The sequence below is a fragment of the Bubalus kerabau genome, chromosome 2 (assembly GCF_029407905.1).
Source record: "Bubalus kerabau isolate K-KA32 ecotype Philippines breed swamp buffalo chromosome 2, PCC_UOA_SB_1v2, whole genome shotgun sequence".
Classification (NCBI taxonomy): Eukaryota; Metazoa; Chordata; class Mammalia; order Artiodactyla; family Bovidae; genus Bubalus; species Bubalus kerabau.
Genome location: NC_073625.1, coordinates 194,890,406 through 194,911,758, shown reverse-complemented (window position 1 = coordinate 194,911,758; position 21,353 = coordinate 194,890,406). Strand labels below are relative to the sequence as shown.

The 21,353-nt window shown below is 45.1% G+C and overlaps 1 protein-coding gene across 1 annotated transcript in view; it reads right to left on the bottom strand.

The window, feature by feature from the left end:
* Window positions 1-349: 349 nt before the first annotated feature.
* Window positions 350-21,353, bottom strand: part of DOP1B (DOP1 leucine zipper like protein B) — a 171,527-nt gene continuing 150,523 nt past the window's right edge. The window contains exons 27-36 of the mRNA XM_055569915.1: window positions 17,467-17,549; window positions 17,137-17,246; window positions 16,845-16,991; window positions 15,321-15,382; window positions 14,681-14,809; window positions 6,105-6,241; window positions 4,236-4,291; window positions 3,799-3,960; window positions 1,918-2,047; window positions 350-1,054 (exon numbers count right to left, since the gene is read on the bottom strand). Of these exons, the coding sequence (XP_055425890.1) occupies window positions 800-1,054; window positions 1,918-2,047; window positions 3,799-3,960; window positions 4,236-4,291; window positions 6,105-6,241; window positions 14,681-14,809; window positions 15,321-15,382; window positions 16,845-16,991; window positions 17,137-17,246; window positions 17,467-17,549 (1,271 nt within the window). The 3' untranslated portion in view covers window positions 350-799. The remainder of the gene's footprint in view (window positions 1,055-1,917; window positions 2,048-3,798; window positions 3,961-4,235; window positions 4,292-6,104; window positions 6,242-14,680; window positions 14,810-15,320; window positions 15,383-16,844; window positions 16,992-17,136; window positions 17,247-17,466; window positions 17,550-21,353) is intronic.

Genomic DNA, 21,353 nt, shown 5'->3' with positions numbered 1-21,353 from the left:
CCTAGGAATTATTTTCACGAACAGTGATGTCTGCAGAGGTTCAGAGTTCCCAGAGAAGACAGAGGAATAAGAAGAGTCCAGAGTGAATTTCCCGACAGTAGTTTCAGGCATTAAAGCCTCTGTGACCATGATGATTGATTTATGTCAAGTGGAAAGTGCTGGTCAGGCACATTGCAGTGTATAACTGAGGTGACAGCTGTCGGAGGGTTGAAAACGGTGTATTTCTTACCCAGCAGAAGGTGCGAACGCGTGATTTTAATGCGGCAAGAGTTAAAATACACTGAGATTGTCTTCACGCTCACACCTCTGCTGAATAGTCAAAGGTAACGGGCTATTACTATTTTCAGAAAATAATGTATTTTCATTTTAAAATGTGGTACCAAAATAAACATTTAAAGGGACACATGTATGAAAGGTTAAAAATAATATTCAACGAGTTAAAAATGTTTAGAGAGATGTACTGACACATCTGCAACAAAAAAAAACCCAACTTTTCAATCTCTTCATGGTTTACTTTATATTACAAATTTTGTGCCACCATTAGATGATATATTAATTTCACTTCTTTACATACATTGAGGAAGAAACACAAAATCAGACCTAAATATATTACAAGGCATTTCAGGGAGGTGTGTTTTGTTGGCCACCAAAAAAAAAAAAAAAAAAGATCTGAAATTTACTTTCGAAATTGAGATAGACTTGTTTAGAACCACTATCCTGGCTCCTTTTCCGTTTTCAGTATATCCTGGCTTTTCTCAAGGTCTCAGTAAATGGCTTACAGAAATTCTCCAGTCCAAGGTTAACATTCCAGATGTTCCAAAAAGTCATGTTCAACACATTCTTCCAGTTGTTTCAAGACCCTTGGGTTATCTGCGACAGGAAACTCCATGAGTGGAGGAGGGCCTTGGGTGTCAGTGGACAGTCGACTCTGGGTTTTAAAAGCACAGTTTAGAGTCTCAAAGAAGGGCATCAGTTGCCTAATGCTGGAAAGAGAATGCTGGTGCAGCAGAGGGAACTCGCTCTTCAAGGCGATCTCATCTGAGCTGCTGATTTCCTGCAAAAAACCAACGACGACATGCTAAGGATTAGAGAGGCCCATGCAGGCGGTGAAAGCTAAGACATGAGTCCTCTAGGAAAACTCCCTGTCCGCCCTGACGGCTGCCAGTATCAACTCGAATCCCACGTCCCCACTGCCATCTTCCACCAGATTTCGCTGTGAGTCATCCCGCTGGGGCCCCTGCCACCCCTCCTGCAGGCCCTTCCTTTGAGTCACAGAGGGACTCTGCAGGCACGTCTCCTTCTACAGCAGGGGTCCCCAACCTGTGGTCTATTCAGGAACCGGGCTGCAAAGCAGAAGGTGAGTGGTTGAACAAGATGAGATTACAGAGTAGACTGGACATTAGCAACACACTTCGGGTGTCCCTGTCTCCCATGACTCCCAGCTGGGACCATTAGGTTGCAGGAAAACAAGCTCAGGGCTCCCAGTGATGCTGCATTATGGTGAGTTGAATTATTATTTCATTATCACAATGTAATGATAAAAGAAATAAAGTGCACAATAAAGGTAATGAAACCACCCTGAAACCACGCCCCCAACCCATCCCAGCTCCCTGGTCGGTGGAAAAAGTGCCTTCCACAAAACCGCCTCCTGATGCCGAGGAGGTTGGGGACCGCTGTTCTGTAGGACTGTGTCCACCCAGGAGGCTTTGCCTCTTAGCATCCAGGATGAGAAAGTGACATACATACGCTAAGACAAAGATGAAATGTATAACCCTCTCCAAGTCTGAACACTTAAGAGGCAATTTGAACACCGTTCAAAGTCATTGAAATCAAATGGCATATGAAGTACTTCACTCACCCCCTGAGCCCATCCCCCTCCACCACAGATATAAATTTTGTAAAAAGGAAAACAATTACCCCATATTTTAATTTTAGAAGTTCAAGAATCCTGACAGTGTGGGGCTTGCATTCTTGGTGATCCTCCTCTAAATCTGAGGAGAAGGCAGGGCTTTCTGTGTCCACTTCAGGAACAAATGCCCACCTGTAACTGGAGGAAGAGAATCTGAGGTCAGGCACATGGGCTCAGAGCCCACCCAGAGGTTTTCAAATAGCTTCTCTGAGATGTAATTCACGTACTACACAGTTCACTCATTTAAAGTGTACTATTCAGGACTCTCTGGTGGTTCAGTGGCTAAGAGTCCACGCTCTCAGTGTAGGGAATGTGGGTTCAATGCCCGGTCGGGGAACTAGATCCCACATGCCGCAACTTAAGAGTTCACTCGTTGCAACTAAACACTTCGCATGCTGCAACTAAGACCCAAGACAGCCCAAAATACAATAAAAAATAGATTGCACCATTCCATAGCTTTTGGTATATTCACAGAATTGTACGTCCATCACCATCCATCGTGATCAATTTTAGGGTATTTTAAAACCCCAAATAGAATTGCTGCTCCCTTTATGCTCACCCCTCAATCCACTCCAATCATCCCTCAATCTCATCCCTCAATCCACTCCTCAATCAAGGCCACCACTAAACTACTGTCTGTCTGTACAGGTCTTTTTTATTCTGGTCATTTCATATAAATTAGAATCATGGTTGTACATGATTACATTCCAACCATGTACTACATGGCTGTTTGTACCTGGCTTCTCTCAACCTACTATCGTCAAGGCTCGCCCATGCTGTACCACATGCCGACACTTCCATCTCTTTGTGTTGTAGGCTACTGCATTGTCTGGACACACCATATGTTATTTATCTGCTTGTCAATGGATGGACATTTAGGTTTTCTCTACTTTTTGCCTATTATGATTAGTGCTGCTATGCATATTCACGTACATTGGAACTCACTTAAAGAAGAAAAAAAAAACTTTCTTTTTTAGAGCAGTTTTAGGTTCATCCAAAATTGAGCAGCAAGTATGGAGGTTTCCCATTTGCCCCCTGCCCCTTCTCTACTAGGCTGAGCCTCCCTGTCAACACTCCCTCTGGAAGGGTACATGTTACAATCGATGAACCGACACTGGCTCACCACCATCACCCCAAGTCCAGAGTTAAGCTTAGGGTTCACTCTTGGAGCTGCATCTTCCATCGGCTTGGACAAGTGTGTAATGACATGTGTCCACAGTATAGTAGACACACAATCGCACACAGTCATCTCACTGCCCTGAAAATCCTGTGCCCCGCCTCCCTCTCCACTCCTGGGACACACTCATCTGTTTACTGCCTTTACAGTTTTGTCCTTTACAGATCATCATATAGTTGAAAACATATGGTATGTAGCCGTTTCAGACTGGCTTCTTTCATTCTGTGTTTCTAACCACAAACATTTCTACACAATTCCTCTCTTTAGGGCGACAGGACAGAGAGAAGTGGCATCTGGGGCCAGGCATGAAATGAAACATACGAGCGGCCGTGTTAAGCCCACAGGAATGTGAGCCAACAGGGGCAGAGTGAACTGGAGACAGCGTGTTCCATTTAGTTAATTAAAAACAAAGAGACCAAAAAAAGAAAATACGTAAATGCAGTGAGGATCACCAGCGGGGGACTCTGTTTTATAACCACCCAATAGCAAAACCCTCTGAAACACACACACGAACAGAAACCCATCTGTAAATACTACTGTGAGCCAAATTCACCAAACCACAGATGTTGCGAGTAATCTGAAACTCGGTACTCTGAGCAGGCTCCTCGGCCACTGGTAACCCACATGCTGTACAGGAAAGAACAAGTGAAAGTGCTGACAAGTAAAGAAAGTCATCTCCTTCAAAGAGGACACGTGGTCCCCTGTGACTTACATCTGAAATAGTGGCATCTTGTCAGGTGGAAAGGAAAGTGCTGTGTCTAGGAATTTGCAAGCTGATAAATAGAGGACCAGCTCGCTCTGGGGTATCTCCCCCACCAACGGCCCGTTTCCATCAGAGGCTGCAACTTTCATTCTGTTGATTTTGTTGCTGTTTCTATAAATTGGCAAAGAAACTCTTGTTAGAAATTCATTCACATCCACTGTAGTCCTTTTGCCTATGAAATGTCCATAAGAAGGTTTTTTCCTTTTGAAAAATGGTCAGAATAGCTGTAACTACTTCAAGAAAATGGTGTTTAGGATGAGCTAACCCTACATCATAAATTGATGTCCACAGTCTGGATCTAAAAAAAAAAAAAAAAATCAAAACAAAAAAAATACAGGGATGTCCATTAACCTTCACATATGTGCACAGACTCGTACACTACTTACCTCAATGATTCATTGTCCTTTTTCAGCTCTTCTTCAAGCTGTATGAATGCCTGAATCTTAAAAAAAGAAAGTGAATTCAAGTTACTATTTGAGAGAGGTTAAATCTAGCTTAATGTTTAAAACTTCTATGTCCATAAAAATTAGCAAATAAAACAAAAGGAATCAAAAATATGAAAAGACAATCTATGAAATGGGAAAAAAAAATGCAAACCAAATACGATAAGGGATAACATCCAAAATACATAAAGAACTCATACAACTCAATCACGAAAAAGCAAATAATCAAATAAAAAATGGGCAGAGGACTTGAATTGACATTTTCCCAAAGCTATAGGAATGGCCAACAGGCACATGAAAAGATGCTCAACATCACTAATCATCAAGGAAACGCAAATCAAAACCACGATGAGACATCACCTCACACCCATTAGAACCGCTGTCACCCAACGGGCGAGATTACAGATGTCGGTGAGGATGTGGAGAAAAGGGAGCCCTCGTGCACTGCTGGTGGGATTATAAACTGGTATAGTCACTACGGAAAACAGTATAACCGCTCCTCAAAAAGTTAAAAATAGAACTACCGTATGATCCACGAAACCTACTTCTGGGACTATACTCCAAGGAAATGAAAATATTCTCAAAGAGATATGTGCACCCCCATATTCAAGGCAGCATTATTTACTAGGCTGGCCAAAAAGTTTGTTCAGGTTTTTCTGTGACGTGGGAAGAACCTGAATGAACCTTTTGGTCAACCCAATACAGTAGCCAAGACATGGAAACATTCTAAGTGTCTATCAACAAATAAATGGATTAAGAAAGTTTCATATATATATATATGAATATATACATATATATACACACGCACATATATGTGTGTATGTACACACATACATGCATATGTATATGTTTACACACATACACATATGTATATGCATATGTGTGTATACACACATACATGCATATGTATGTATATGAGAATACACACACACAGTAGAATGTTATTCAGCATGAAAAGGAGGAATCTTGCCATTGGCACATCTGTAGTACTTTGGAAGGACTCGGAGGGCATTACAATATGTAAAATAAGTCAGGAGAGAAAAGACAAATACTGTATAATCTCACTTATAAGGGGAACCTAAGAAACAAAACAAAGCAAAACCAAACCAAACTCATAGAAGAGATCAGAGGCAGGGGGTGGGAGGAGGGAAGATTGAATGAAGGTGGTCAAAAGGTACAAACGTTGATTTATAAGACATATGTTATTACTAGGGATAATGCAGGATGTGAAAACTGCAATCAAAGCTGCTGTAAGTCACAGGTGAAAGTAAAGACAGTAAATCCTGAGTTGTCATCACAAGGAAGAAAATTCTTTTCTTTTGGATCTGTATGAGATGATGGGTGTTAACTGAATGTGATAAGAGTCTCATGATATATTTCAGTCAAATCATTATGTGGTGCACTTTAAACTTTTATGCCGCTGCATGACACTTATGTCTCATTAAAAGTGGGAAAAGGCCAGTTTAAAGAATAGCAAACAGGGCGCTCTATGGCGGTCCAGTGGTTAAGACTCAATGCTTTCACTGCTGGCTTCAATCTTTGGCTGGGGAAGTCAGATCCCAAAAGTCACATGGGGTGGCCAAAAAAAAAAAAAGGCAAATAATATTAAATTAATTTAAATAACTACAATTGAGAGGTCAACTATGATTAGAGGATAAAATATCACTACTTAACCAAGAGCTGACCATGCACTACCAACTTGATTGAAAATTTTACAGATCAAATTAGATATACACAAAAGGATACATTATTGCTGAAACCGCATTTTAAAAAGCTCCAATTTTACCTCAAGAATAAAGTACTTGCACTTACCAATTCAGAGACCATTATTGGCCACAGTGAAGTCAAATGTTGGGGAGATATTCTTAGCAGCAAAACTCTGAAAAAAAGAAACATCTGAGCAGCAACTGAGGATGTCTGTCCCACTCTGAGATTGTCTGTCAGGCGTTCTAAGGAAAGAAGATTTTCGAGATGTCACACAAATGAGGAGTTTGGAGCTTTTCACTAGACAAAGAGGAAAAACACAACTGCAATCGCTCTGACATTCGACAACAACTGTACGTGAGCTGGGTGTTGGGAGAATGGTACTGCCCTTCATGTTTGCCCACAGCCCTCTTCTTTGTGAGGCACAGCAGTTCCTGGCCTTTGCTAAAGAAGTGAGCCAAGGGCCTCTTATTCCCCTGCTACAGTTGAGTAGGGAGGAGGGCATCAACTTCCGGCTCAAGCCAGAAATCCACTGCATCATCAATGAGCATGTAAATGATGGTGGGTTTTTTTAATTCTCAATTTTTGGTCATGCTGTCTAGCTTGCAGGATCTTAGTTCCCTGACCCGGGGTCAAACCTGTGCCCCCTGCAGAAGCATGGAGTCCTAACCGCTGGACCTCCAGGGAAGTCCTGTAAATGTTCTTCTAAGAATATCAAGTACAAGACATCAAACTATAAGATCACATAGGTTGGTTGGCAGATGACACTGTATTTTGGGGGTGAGGAGTGACAAGTGAAGTGAGTGAATACAAGAATTATTCAGTTAAGTTTGGATTTGATGACTACGACAAAAACTTCAATTCCTGCAGGAAAAAAAAAGTTGAGTGAAACTCTCTAGCCCCTAAGTCTTCCCCATTTCTCCACTGAAATAATTGCTTATAGAATGTGATTCTTCTCATAATTTAAGGTTTCTGAGGAATATGACAAATTGCCATGGCAAACAGCTGAACTATGGTCATGCTGGTTAAGATTCACTGGAATACATTAGTAATAAACTTCTCTTAAAATCATACAATATTCTTTCTTCCTCAGTAGTTAACCTATGCTGGACAGTAAAAGCAAAAACTTTTATCTCTATCTCTTATGGTTCCAATATGAAAAGGTAGTATTTTCAGACACCTATACCACATGGGAGAACAGAAGAGCATCCCAAATGATGTAAAATGTTGATACAAGTATATACATTCTATGTTCACTGGAATCCCTATAGCCACCACTGCAAAAACTTTAAAAAGAGACACATCCCCAAACCCACTTTAAATAAATCAAAATGTAATGCTGAAAAAATGTTCAAGTAACCTCAGGAAAATAGAAAAAAGGCAAACAAAGGAATTAAAAACAAGGAACAAACAGAAAATAAATAAAAAGGCATAATATATCCTGACATGCCAGTAATTACATTAAAGATAAACTGTCTAAATCCACCAGTTAAAAGAGCGAGATTGGTTGAATGGATTAAAGAAATGATGCACTTGTATGTTGCTGCCGCTGCCAAGCCGCTTCAGTCGTGTCCGACTCTAGCGACCCCATGGACTGCAGCCCACCAGGCTCCTCTGTCCATGGGATTTTCCAGGCAAAAGTACTGGAGTGGGGTGCCATTGCCTTCTCCGGAAAGAAGAAGTATGCTATCTTATACAAAACTTGTATGCTATCTTACACAAAACTCACTTCAAATATAATTATATAAGTAGGTTAAAGGTAAACAGATGGGAAAAGACACACCATGCAAACATTTTAAGAAAGCTGGAGTGGCACTATTAACACGGAATGGATTTCAGAGCAGAGCAGAGCACCAGGGTCAAAGGGGGACACTGCAGAGCGAAAGGTCAGTTCAGCAGGAAGATGTAACATCCTAAATGCCTATGTACCAAACAACAGCGGTCTAAATTACAAGAAGAAAGAACTACCAGAACTCAAAGAAGAATAACTTCTGACAACTGTAGCTGAGGTTCACCATCCCTACCCCATGACGGATAGAAGCCCTAGGAAAAAAACAGTCAAGTAAGGATATACAAGAACCGAGCAATACCACCAGCCTGCAGGATCTAAACAACACTTGCAGAACACTCTGCTCAACACAGCAGAATTCATCTCATTAACTGCTCGTGGAACATTCACCAAGACTGCTTAATGACCCATGACAAAATCTAACTTCAACAAATTTAAATTCTATAAAGAATGTTCTCTGACCACGTGTGTGTGCTTAGTCGCTCAGTCGTGTTTGACTCTTTGTGACCCCATGGACTGTAGCCCACCAGATTCCTCTGTCCATGAGGATTCTCCAGGCAAGATTCTCCAGGGTTGCCATGCCCTCCTCCGGGGGATCTTCCCAACCCAGGGATCAAACCCAGGTCTCCCGCATTGCAGGGGGATTCTTTATCGTCTGAGCCATCAGGGAAGCCCACTCTGACCATAATGGACTCAAACTGGAAATTAATTACAGAAGAACAACTGGAAACACTTGGAAACTAACAAACTTCTATTAATAAATAAGATACGGGCTGAGAGGAAGCATCAAAGCAAATAAAAGATATAAAGCAATGAATGAAAATTAAAAGGTTATCAGATTTTGTGGGATATAGTTAAAGTAACGAGAGGGAAATCTATAGCACTAAGTGCTTACATTATAAAAGAAGAAAGCACTCAATTCTATAAATTAAGCCTCTGTCTTATGAGACTTGGAGAAGGAAATGGCAACCCACTCCAGTATTCTTGCCTGGACAATCCCATGGATAGAGAAGCCTGGCAGGCTACAGTCCATGGGGTTGCAAGAGTTGGACATGACTTAGCGACTAAACCATCACCACCACCACCACCTTACGAGACTAGAAAAAGAACAGACTAAACCCAAAACAAGGATAAAGAAGGGCATGATAAAGAGCAGAAAGAAATGAAATTACAAACAAAACAAAAATACACACAAAAAATCAAACTAAAGTTTGGTAATTTGAAAAGAACAATAAAACCGATAAACTTCTAGTCCCAAAAAAGAGAAGGTAAATTACCAATATCAAGAATGAAACAAAGGTTATCTCTATAGGCATCAAAAAGGATAATGACACTTGAAATTACTGTTTAACTGAGGATGCAAAATGGTACATCCACTCTGAAAAACAGTTTGGCAATTTCATAGAGAGTTTCTTAAGAGTTTCTTAGAGAGTTAGATGACAAAGGTCCGTCTAGTCAAAGCTATGGTTTTTCCAGTAGTCATGTTTGGATGTGAGAGTTGGACCATAAAGAAAGCTGAGCACCGAAGAATCAATGCTTTTGAACTGTGGGGTTGGAGAAGACTCTTGGACTGCAAGGAGATCAAACCAGTCTATCCTAAAGGAAATCAGTCCTGAATATTCATTGGAAGGTCTGACGCTGAAGCTGAAACTCCAATACTTTGGCCACCTGATTCAAAGAACTGACTCATTGGAAAAGACCCTGAAGCTGGGAAAGATTGAAGGTGGGAGGAGAAGGGGACGACAGAGGATGAGATGGTTGGATGGCATCACCAACTTGATGGACATGAGTTTGAGTAAGCTCCAGGAGTTGGTGAGGGACAGGGAAGCCTGGCGTGCTATAGTCCATGGGGTTGTAAAGAGTCAAACATGACTGAGTGACTGAACTGAACTAGAGAGTTAAACACATTTATCACAGGACCCTGTAATCAAACCCTTGTGTAGAGAAATGATAATTTACAACCACACAAAAATGGTACATGCATGCATCATAGAGGCTTTATTTCTAATAACCCCAAACTGGAACAACACAAATGTCCTCCAGTTAAATGGATAAATGAACTGTGAAACATCCATAAAATGGAGTATTATTACTCATTAAAAAAGAGCAAACTCTTGATACACCCATGAACCTACTTGCCTCTGGATGGATCTCAGAGGCATTGTACTGAATGAAAAAGCTATTCTCAAACGGTGACATGCTGCATGATTCCATTTATACAATATTCTCAAAGTGACAAATGAAAGTCATGGAGAACAGGTGAGCGGTTTCCAAGGGTTAGGCCTGGGTAGAGGGTGTGACTCTATAAAGAAGTGAGTGGCTTGATGCTGGGAAAGATTGAAGGCAGGAGGAGAAACGGACCACAGAGGATGAGATGGTTGGATGGCATCACGACTCAGTGGACATGAGTTTGGGTAAACTCCAGGAGTTGGTGAGAGACAGGGAGGCCTGGCATGCTGCAGTTCGTGGGGTTGCAGAGTCAGACATGACTGAGCGACTGAACTGAAATGAGTAGCTTGAGGGCATTGCTTAGTGGTGAGGGAAGAGTTCTATGTCCTGGTTGTGGTGCTGTCCACAGAATTTGTAGGAGATTCATTCACAGAACTGGACACACACACAAACATACACAAGAATGCATTGTAGAAACTGGTGAGCTCTGAACAAGTCTCTAGTTGAGTTGCCGTAACATTCCCATGTCAATTTTCGGTCTTGATGAGGGACTGTGCTTATGTGAGACGTTACCACGGGGAAAGCTGAACAAATGGTACCCAGGAACACTAGGTACTACTGGTGCAACTTCTTGTGAGTCTTAATCTACTTCAAGAAAAAACAGATTTAAAAAAAGTGGTTTGTACACATAGGGCATATTTCGTATTGATACTTCAAATCAAAACTAAACTCATGAGATTATTCTTCAGTCAAGATGATCTATTTTAGAATCTCTAATATGCCTTTCTTAGCTGAGTGATAAACCTCACAGGCTTAAGGAGTCCTTGTGAGCAGACAGAGGAGACAGCCCTGAGCCAGAACCATGCACCACGGCCAAGGTTGCGGAATCTCGTTTTAGGCTGGCCAGGTAATCTCGCCGAGCCGCTTCCTATCTGTGAAACTCACCTGCCTCAAAGGGTGCCGCCTGAAGACCACAGCCTACTGCTGGGAGCCAGAGAGCTCAGGCTTCAGTCCAGGTTTTGCCAGGTAGTGGCAATGCAACTTTACAGAGGTGCTAATCCCTCTGAGCATCGGTATCCTGATGTAAAAAATGGAGCTAACACAGGACAACGAGGCAGACTTAAAAGATGGGAGGGACTTCAGGAGACCAAGAAGGAGCCGCCCTCATCAATTAAAGGGCATGGAGTGTTGCGTCAGGGTTGCCTTTCTGATCCCTTCGTCAGGAGCCTTTGTAGGGGGTGATGACTGTCTTCCTTTAATTCTAGACAAGCAGCATTTGATCATCCTTCCCATTAAAAAATAATAATAATAATTGCTTTGAGCTCATTTATAGATTCTTTTGAGATCAATGTAAAATTTATGTCATGAGGAGCCAAGATATACAGCGTTATTTAGCTCCACACTCCACTCACAATGATCACCCTTCACTCAGGGCTGCTTGATGGTGGTGGTCAGTCAGGGGGAAAGGACCCCAGAGGGGACCCCAGAGGAGAAATACCAGGCCTTCCCTATTCCTACCTCTTCTGATCAGGCCTTGACTATCCACCATGGTGTACAATTATTTAGACCCTTCTGGATTGTCTACTCCCTTGACCTCATGGCTCCAGAGGCCACTCAGTGACCCAAGACTGTCAGAGAACACTCAGAAACCCACCACTCCAGCACCACCAGGGAGTTCCACTCTATTTTTTCAAACAGGTAGAATTAAAAAAACAAAAACAAAACCAAAAACAAACCATCCTTGAGTTATCCAAAGTGGAGGGTATTTATTTGGAGAAATTCCTCTTTCTCCAAGGGCTCCCAAACATTTCCTACTTAAAGTCAGCATGAAGGTGACCTCCATATACATATAAGAAAGTAAAAGTGAAGTCGCTCAGTCGTGTCAGACTTTGCGACCCCATGGACTGCAGCCTACCAGGCTCCTCCATCCATGGGATTTTCCAGGCAAGAGTACCGGAGTGGGTTGCCATTTCCTTCTCCAGGGGCATCTTCCCGACCCAGGGATTGAACTCAGGTCTCCCACATTGCAGGCAGACGCTTTACCCTCTGAGCCACTAGGGAAGCCCCCATATACATATATGCCATATATAAAAGTACCATATATAATGTATATACTATTCTGTGGCCCCCTACTTCCCTTCCCATTTCATGATCTCTCAGAAATTGAATGTTTACATCCTGCCATGGTCAGACCCTCCATGCCGCTGGTTAAGGAAGGCCACTGTCTGTGTTCTTCTTGCTCTGCACACTGAACAGTGTCTCTTCAGCCCTCTGGGGCTCACCCCAGGGTTTAGGAGAGCGTCTGATGGGCGAGAAGGTGGACTGCCCGGTGCACTGGCCACCGCGCTCTGCTTCTGGGACAGGGGGCTTGACGCTGCCCTTTCAGGCCCCTGTCCCGGGGCCAGGTGCGTAAAGCACCGTCCCAGATGCTGCCCAGGAACCACAGGAAATGTGGTTCCTGTCGCTCTTTCTCCCTCCCAAATCCTGTAAGGATGCCACGAAATTCAGCTCTGACTCTGCTCTGAGCTGAAGGCTTTGGGGGGCTGCCGCTGTCTTCATGGGCATTCCTGGTCACCCTCTGATCTCATCAGCCTGTTAATACTTCGAGTAAGGATCTGTCCTATCTGAACATTCGCTTTCACACCTCGTAGGCATTCAGGATGTTATGGCATGAACATCTCCATGATGCGCTTGCCGTTGCGGAAGTTAAGTCAGCTGAAGTATAAAATGGTATTTTTTATTATTGCCAACGTAAAACACTATCATAATTAATACCTGGGAAAGCTGTTAGTGTTTTGGCCTAAAATCATTAAGACCTTTCAATGGTTAATCAAGTAGGGACATGGGCTGAGAACTAGTAGTACCAATATTTAGGAAAAGCATATACTTCATGAACTGACAGATATGTATATGAAAATTTTTAGGAGGGCAGCATTAAGAGATCTATTGCATAATTCTACATGGAATAATCTGAATGCCCTTCCACTGGTGACCGGGCACACAACTCACAGAATGGAACACTGCAGATAAACAAAAAGGAGTAACTCCGGGTAAGTACAAGAGCATGAAGCCAGGCTCAAGGGCTCGACACTGTCTAATCACATTCACATTTATAAGAGATTCTGGAAAAAATGAAACTACGTGAGCAGAAAGCAGATTTAGCGGTTGATGGGGTCAGGGGAGGAGATGACTTCTGAGGGGCAGGAGCGAACCTTCAGGGGTGATGGAAATGTTCTGTATCTTGACTGCAGTGGTGGTTATGTGACTGTGTTTATCAAAACTCGCAGAACTGCACACCAGAAGGCTGCCTGCTACTGTACCTAAGGTGTCAGTCACTCAGCTGTTCTGACTCTGTGCGACCCCATAGACTGGAGCCCACCAGGCTCCCCCGTCCCTGGGATTCTCCAGACAAGAACACTGGAGTGGGTTGCCACTTCCTTCTCCAATGCATGAAAGTGAAAAGTGAAAGTGAAGTCGCTCAGTCGTGTCCGACTCTTAGCGACCCCGTGGACTGCAGCCCACCAGGCTCCTCCGTCCATTGGATTTTCCAGGCAAGAGTACTGGAGTGGGGTGCCGTTGCCTTCTCCGTCTGAGCCACTAGGGGAAGTCATCTTTACTGTATGTAAATTATACCTTAATAAACCTGACCCTCCCCCAAAATGACTGACATCATCATGATTCTAGTATTTATAAAACTGTTTTTATACTAGTACTCATGATATTTAACATGATCTTGAAAGATTTTTTTTTTTACTTCATTATATCTTGTTTAGGCTATGAGTAAAACACATTTCTATTTGAGAATTCTTTCATATCTTGGAGGAGGGTGAATTAGAATGTTCATCTTAACATTTCATGAGGAGGGGAAAAAAACCCTCCAAAGTCATGTGTAATATCCACATTCATTTTTTTAAAAAGGATTTTTGATGTTGACTGTTTTTAAAGTCTTTATTGAATCTCTTGGGCTTCCCAGGTGGCTCAGTAGGTAAAGAACCTGCCTGCAATGCAGGAGACGCCGGAGATGTGGGATTAATTCCTGGGTCAGGAAGATTTCCTGGAGGAGGGCATGGCAACCCACTCCAGTATTCTTGCCTGAAGAATCCCCGTGGACAGAGGAGCATGGTGGGCTGCAGTCCACGGGGTCACAAAGAGTCGGACATGACTGAAGCAATTGAGCATAGCACAGCACTGAATTTGTTACAGTATTGCTTCTGCTTTATGTTTCGTTTTTTTGGCCCAGAGAGAAGTGGGATCTTAGTTCCCCAACCAGGGACTGAACCCCCAACCCCTGCTCACCACTGGACCACAAGGGAAGCCCCAGTCATTCATTTTTGAGGCAGATAAGGGATAATAATAGGGTGAAGGAGAGGAAAAAAACTGCTAAGGAATAAAGGCACTCCTCCAGTCTTGCTCACTAGCCTCCGTTAGGACTGCACCCTCCAAGTATCTGAACTGCAGGAGGGATCTAGCAGGAGACAGTGCTGAAGAAGTATGGCCAGACTTTAAAAAATGACCTAATAGACTGACAGCATTATAGTAATAGATTTTTAAAACAAAGTTCCCGATTTACCAGAGTTCTTCTATGATTGCCCGTGTGGAACGCTCATCTAACACTGGCCCATTTTGCCAGAATGTGCTGTGGGCCCCCCTGGTCTCCAGCCGTTCTGGCCACTCTGGGCCTGTCTGTTCGGGGAGGGGGCTTGGGGGGGAGGGTGGGCCTTCTTACCTTGGATTAGAGGAAGGTAAAGGTGGTACTGATCAAGTTCTCCACTGAAGACAGCAAAAGCCTGGCGCTTTAGCAGCATGGCTTTCTGCTCAAAACTGGAGAACAGTTTTAAAGAACTGCTCTGCATGCCTGGAATAAATACAGCAAATAAGTTTCACTTAGTGAGAAACCTACAATGAGAGGTAAGTGATGAGAAATTCACACAAGTGTTCATTCCTATCTTCCCTGGTGGAATATGGTCTTGATTAAGGGCATGTAGCTATTATCCAAATATTTAAAATTTATGGAAGTATTTATTTCTTGAGTGATGCTTAACTATAGGGTATTTGAAGACGATATGCAGTATAGAAAAGTACTCCTAACAAATTACGGTCACTTTATCATTGCTTTCAAAAGTATTATCTCCATTATAAAAATGCAAAATGGTGGTGAAAGGCATTCTTGTCAACTGACTGGAACTAGAAAGTTTCATTCACGGAGTCCCAGCAAATCCTATGCATCACAGTATAGTTTGTGGCTGAAACTGCACCATAAAAAGTTTGAGCCACGTTCTGAAATATATGGTAAAAGCTCATTATGACCAAAAGGCGTCGGTCCTTTAAAGTATGACTTATGTGCACATTAACACAGAAAAACTTACTCATTAGATCTTTAAACATAGTTTTCTCATGAGTCAGAAGATGGTCAATAATGGACTTCCAACTGGATATTAAAAAAAAAAAAAAGCAAAGTTAAATATGCAAAGGGTGACAGCCCAGTCAAAAATATCAAGGAAAAATAACATGTCCCTTTAAGATTAAAGACTGCTTTCTGAAAAGTTAGTGAAAGGGATGAATAAGGAGAAACTAAGCAGAAGCTCTTTATTTATAACCTTAATATAGGGAATAAATAACAGGGAGTAATGAATAATTCCCAGACCACCATAAAAGAAAGCATTTGTGTCAAAGTCCTTTGGCTTCTGCAAAAAAAAAAAAAAAAAATGTTAGTCACTCCATTGTATCTGACTCTTTGCGACCCCATGGATCGTAGCCCATCAGGCTCCTCTGTCTATGGGATTCTCTAGGCAAGAAAACTGGAGTGGGTTGCCATTCCCTTCTCTGGGGATCTTTCCAACCCAGGGATTGAACCTGGGTCTCCTGCATTGCAGGCGGAATCCTTTACCGTCTGAATCAAAGGGCTTTTGCAAGGGTTGCCCTTAAATGTGTTTGCACAGATGATGTCCATACACTTGTGTCGAGGAAGGGCAGTTGGGGCCCTGAAGACAAATATCACTAGTTTTCATCAGACTCTCCCACGGTGCAACAGGATTACAGGGTGAAAGTGAAGTGAAAGTGAAAGTCGCTCAGTCGTGTCCGACTCTTTGCGACCCCATTAACTATACAGCCCACAGAATTCTCCAGGCCAGAATCCTAGAGTGGGTAGCCTATCCCGTCTGCAGCGGATCTTCCCAACCCAGGACTCAAACTGGGGTCTCCCCCATTGCAGGCAGATCCTTTACCAACTGAGCCACCAGGGAAGCCCAGGAACACTGGAGTGGGTAGCCTGTCCGTTTTCCAATGGATCTGACCAACCCAGGGTGAAAGCTGTGGTCAAAGAAGCTGACCAGTGTCTACCCTCGACCCCTGCTATTAATAAAGACATGTTCAGCCAAGCCACGGGCAGAATTATGAGTGGTTCTGCTGACCTCCGAGTAGAAAGCGCAGTCAGTTCATCCTGATTCTACGCATCTCTGCTGCCCGCGCAGAGGCAGGTGGCTGCACGGTCTCAGAGACGACTCGTGGAGTGTAAGCCCAGAAGTGGGGGGAAGGACCCAGGAGGGCCACCACAGAGCCCTGACGTCTCAGTGCTGGTCCATCATCTTGTGATTACAAGACAGAGCAGCACTAGGTCAAGTACAGCTGGAACCCCTTGTTATGCTCTTTAGGAATAATAACAATTCTCTTGATTATTAAAAAAAAAAAAGGGCACCTGTGTCATTTTCAGAAGACTTCAATTCCTTCCCCGGAAATACACCGTTAACCTGCGAGGGATGTCCTAAGATTTGGGATGATAATACCTAGTTCTGCTCACCATTTCAGGAATGGGAACTAATTATAGAAACCCACACACTTTGCTACTTGACGGTTCCCGGCCTGTTTTTTTAAATCAGGATGACGTTTCTTACTGCACACAAGCCGTGTCCATCTGGAAGAAGGCCGGATCCAAGAATAACTCCAGGGCTTCTTTCTTCCAGGCCCGTTTGGTATAGGCGTAACCGCTCAGGGAACTCAGCAGCTGGGCACCCGCCCGGAAGCTGGGGGCGTTGTAGGCGCTGCAAGGGGGTGGGAAGGGCAAAGGGTCAAGGTCAGAGGCCGTGAGAGGAGCCCTGTTGGATGCGTTTCCCATTAGCCATCTTCCCACACCTGGGCAGGAGTGGGCAGGTTTGGGGGGTTACAGAGAGGCGGCGGCAGCCGTACCTGTGATTGCGTAGGTAAGGGAAAACATAGTGGAGCAAACGTGAGATCAAGGGCACCGCTTTCTCCTTCTCGTCACTTCGGTAAACCATGTCCAGGAGCGACGCCAGGACCTAGGAGAACAGGAGTTGGAACACAGGACTCTCCTAAAGGAAGTGGCAATGTGGGGCACAGACAGCCTAGCAGGGCAACCCCATGAGGCAGCCGGAGGCCCAGGCTGGCTTACCGGCTCAGCCGGGACGGTGCAGCCGGAGCCCCCAGCCTCTAAGAATGGACGCGCCCCCGTGAAGCCTCATTCCCCCGGCGGGGATGACGAGGCAGACATGTACTTACCTCTGCCAGGAGGGACAAGGCCTGCACGCTGTACACTGAGGGTGCAGAGGCGGACACCATCGCTGAGGTGGCAGCGGCAGCATCTGCTGAGAGAGGCATTGGTGTTTTAACCGTGATGGATGGGGGATGTGCCCATTTGCCCAGTGGTTAGGACGCTGCGATCTCACTGCTGGGGCTGGGGGTCACTCCTTAGTTAGGGAGCTAAGATCTCGCAGGCTGAACAGCAAAAAAAAAACAAAAAACAAACTCAAGATGGATTGGTCACCATCCATCCATTTTATGCCCCCAAAGCCTCACGTGAACGTGAGTTCACAAGTCTCCACCTTTCACGCTGATTACGCGTGCAAGTATGTGTCACATATTCTTCTCTTCTCACGTGTTCAGTTTCAGCAACTGAAAACCTTTGCTTAGCACCAGCTCACCATCTTCCTCCCTGCTTCTCTTCCCATCATCATTCTTGCAACTTCAACATCCCCTTGGGTGGTGCCTGTCACCCTGGCCTCTGAGCTGCGCAAGTCTTTTCAGCGATCTTTTTATTTTGCTCCAGCTCAGCCAGCCACTGTCACCGTCACACACGTGGCTGTGCCAGCTTCCTAAATCTCCATCTCTGGCCTCCTGTCGTGACCGTGTCTTATTTCACCTGCTCGTTTATTCCTGGAACGCTGCTATGACAGCTTCCTCCAGCCCCTGCAATTCCCCACCTTAACTAGCCATCAACCCCCCAAGTCTTCGCGTCTCTTCCTCCCCACCCATACCTGTGGTCCATCAGCCACCTTGAGAGCATCCTTCATTCTTTTTCTCCTCTCTCCCTCCTGAAGCACTCACTCAGAGGCATGCAAAGCTTGGCTAAACCCAGCGATTGCCTAGATCCACACAGCAAAATGCTCTGGAGAAATCAAACCACTATGAACTAGATCTCACTCTATTTCATGACCATGAACCTCAAAAGACACGTGATACTACTATATACCTTCCCCGTGAATCTCAGCGCTATGCTGGCTTCCTCACGCTCCAACCTAATCCACCTCCTCCCTCCAGAGCCACCACCGTGTGCACCTTCTCAGCTCGCAGCCTCACTTCATATCTCATTCAGAAAATGAATGTAAACAAATGGGAACTCCCTTGGTTTGGCCCCACGCATTATTAATCTAGAACATTGATATCCGTGTTCTCTGCCTTGTCTGTTTGATAGACATGTTCCTGGCTCTTGTCAAAGAACAGTAATTCCATTTACCATGTTAACCCTGGCCCTTTGGCTGTAAAGAGCTGATGCTGGGAAAGACTGAAGGCGGGAGGAGAAGGGGACGACAGAGGATGAGATGGTTGGATGGCATCACCGACTCGATGGACATGAGTTTGAGTAAACTCCGAGAGTTGGTGATGGACCGGGAGGCCTGGTGTGCTGCGGTTCATGGGGTCTCAAAGAGTCGGACATGACCGAGCGACTGGACGGATGGCCGTGAAAAACGTCGCTTTCTAACTATCCTTTTACCTTCTGGTCTTGATTCCTACCACTCTGCTGCACTGTTCCATCACCATACAAATATGCTTCGACGAACTCCAACTGAAAAATAAGCCAAATAAACGATATTCTTTGGTCCTTAGTACTACTTCATTAGGGCTTCCCTGATGGCTCAAGTGGTACGGAATCTGCCTGCAGTGCAGGGAACGCAGGTTTGATCCCTGGGTCAGGATGATCCCTGGAGGAGGAAATGGCAACCCACTCCAGTATTCTTGCCTGGAGACTCCTGTGGACAGAGGAGCCTCTTGGAGAATTACGTTGGCAAGTGGGGAAGGCAGCATAGCACCAAGGGACATTGGAGGGGGTGGGGGCAGTTCTCTATGGGGCTTCCCTTGTAGCTCAGTTGGTAAAGAATCTGCCTGCTATGCAGGAGACCCGGGTTCGATTCCTGGGTTGGGAAGATCCCCTGGAGAAGGAAATGGCAACCCACTCCAGTATCCTTGCCTGGAGAATCCCCTGGACAGAGGAGCCTGGTGGACTATAGTCCATGGGGTCACAAAGGGTCAGACATGACTTAGCGACTAAACCACCACCACCGCTCTATAGGAGGGTTAGCGTATGGGCTGCAGTCCATAGGGTCTCAAAGAGCCGGACACCACTAAGCATGCATTCACTACTTCATTCCTGTCTCGCTGATGATTAAGCCTCAGTGGATTATTGACACCCACTGCCAGGTCCTTCTCATCTCAGTCCTTTATGCCTCCTGACCCCAGCGTGCCATGACCCCCAGCCTGGTCCAGAGAGCCTGTGTCCTTAGCTCACACTGCTTCTCAGCAGCCTTCTCACCAACCACGCATGCGCCTCCTCCCTCCTTCTGGAAACACTCTCCTTCATAGTTTCCATGACTTGAAGTTTTCTCAGTTTCTCAACCTACCCCAGTGACCTTTCCCGACTGTTTCCCAGACCATCTCAAGATTTAATATGGCCATGCACACCCAGGCTCCATTTCCCGCTCCCCAGATGTTCCTGCAAAACCCGCAGTCGCCCTTGAGTGCCTTTCGGTGACTCCCGCGTCCCAGTCCATCAGCGGGTCCCGGGGACCCCGCCCTCACACCGACCCACTGCATTCTAGCACCCGTGCCTCTGATTCAGTGTCAGCTGCGCCCGAAGCACCATGACAGCCTTCTGTCTGAACCTCTGGTTTCTGTTCTGGGTTGCTGCGGCCCATGTTGCTCCCAGCCGCCACACTGATGTTTTCTGAAATCTCAGTCTGATCCTGTCACTGCTCCAAAGGCTTGAATGGCTTCCTGCAGCAAGCGGGCAGACGGCCAAGCCCTGAGGCGAGCTCAGCCTCGAGCCCCATGGCCCTCCTCCCCCGCGCTCTCTCGGACCTCGCCTGACTGCTCGGTAGGCTCCCAGCGGGCTGGTCTTGAGGTTTCTTGGTCTCAGCCCACTCCCAGCCCAAGGGTTTGCCATCCCTGCCCCCCCACCAGGAAGCGCCTTCTTAGGTCTCTGCATGCTCGCCTTCTTATCTTTTATTTTTGGCTGTGCTGGGTCTTTGCTGCTGTGCACGGATTTTCTCTAGCTGCAGCAACTGGGGGTTCCTCTCTGTTGTGGTGGGCTTCCCTGGTGGCTCACATGATCCAACTGCCTGCCAGGGAGGAGACCTCGGTTCGATCCCTGGGTCGGGAAGATCCCCTGGAGGAGGGCATGGCAACCCACTCCAGTGTTCTTGCCTGGAGAAATCCATGGACAGAGGAGCCTGGCGGGCTACAATCCATGCGGTCACAAAGGGTCAGACGTGACTGAGACATTAACACTTCAGGCTTCGGCCGTTGTGGTGCACAGGCTTAGTTGTCCTGAGGCAGGTGGGCTCTTAAGCTCCCTGACCAGGGATGGAATCCCTGCCCCCTGCACTGGCAGATGGACATGCAACCACTGGACCACCAAGGAAGTCCCCGCCCACCCCCACTTTATCTTTCCTTTCTCCGCACAACTGTCAGTTCCGTGGGGGACATGTTCTGTAACATCTAAAGTGAACCCTGCCCCACTCCCATTAAAAAGAAAAAAAAAAAATATATATATATATATATATATATATATAAATTTGGAATGACTTTGCATTTCCAGAAGAACTTAAAGATACCTTTGTTAATTTACTCTGGACCATCACCTTCCATGTCACCCCCACAACAGCAGAGACCCTGTTCATTCTGTTTGCTGCTGGAGCACCAGCGTCTAGAACACGGTGCGTGGCACACACCAGACTCAAATATAGACCCTGCATGTCTGCTGCATGCATAAAGACTCCAAGCCGAAAAAAGCACATCATTTGAAGCCTCATTCTGTTTCATGCTTGATATGGCCACCATCCTTAGTTTGTTCAAGACTGAAATAAAAAATAGTTATGATCCAGAGACTCTCT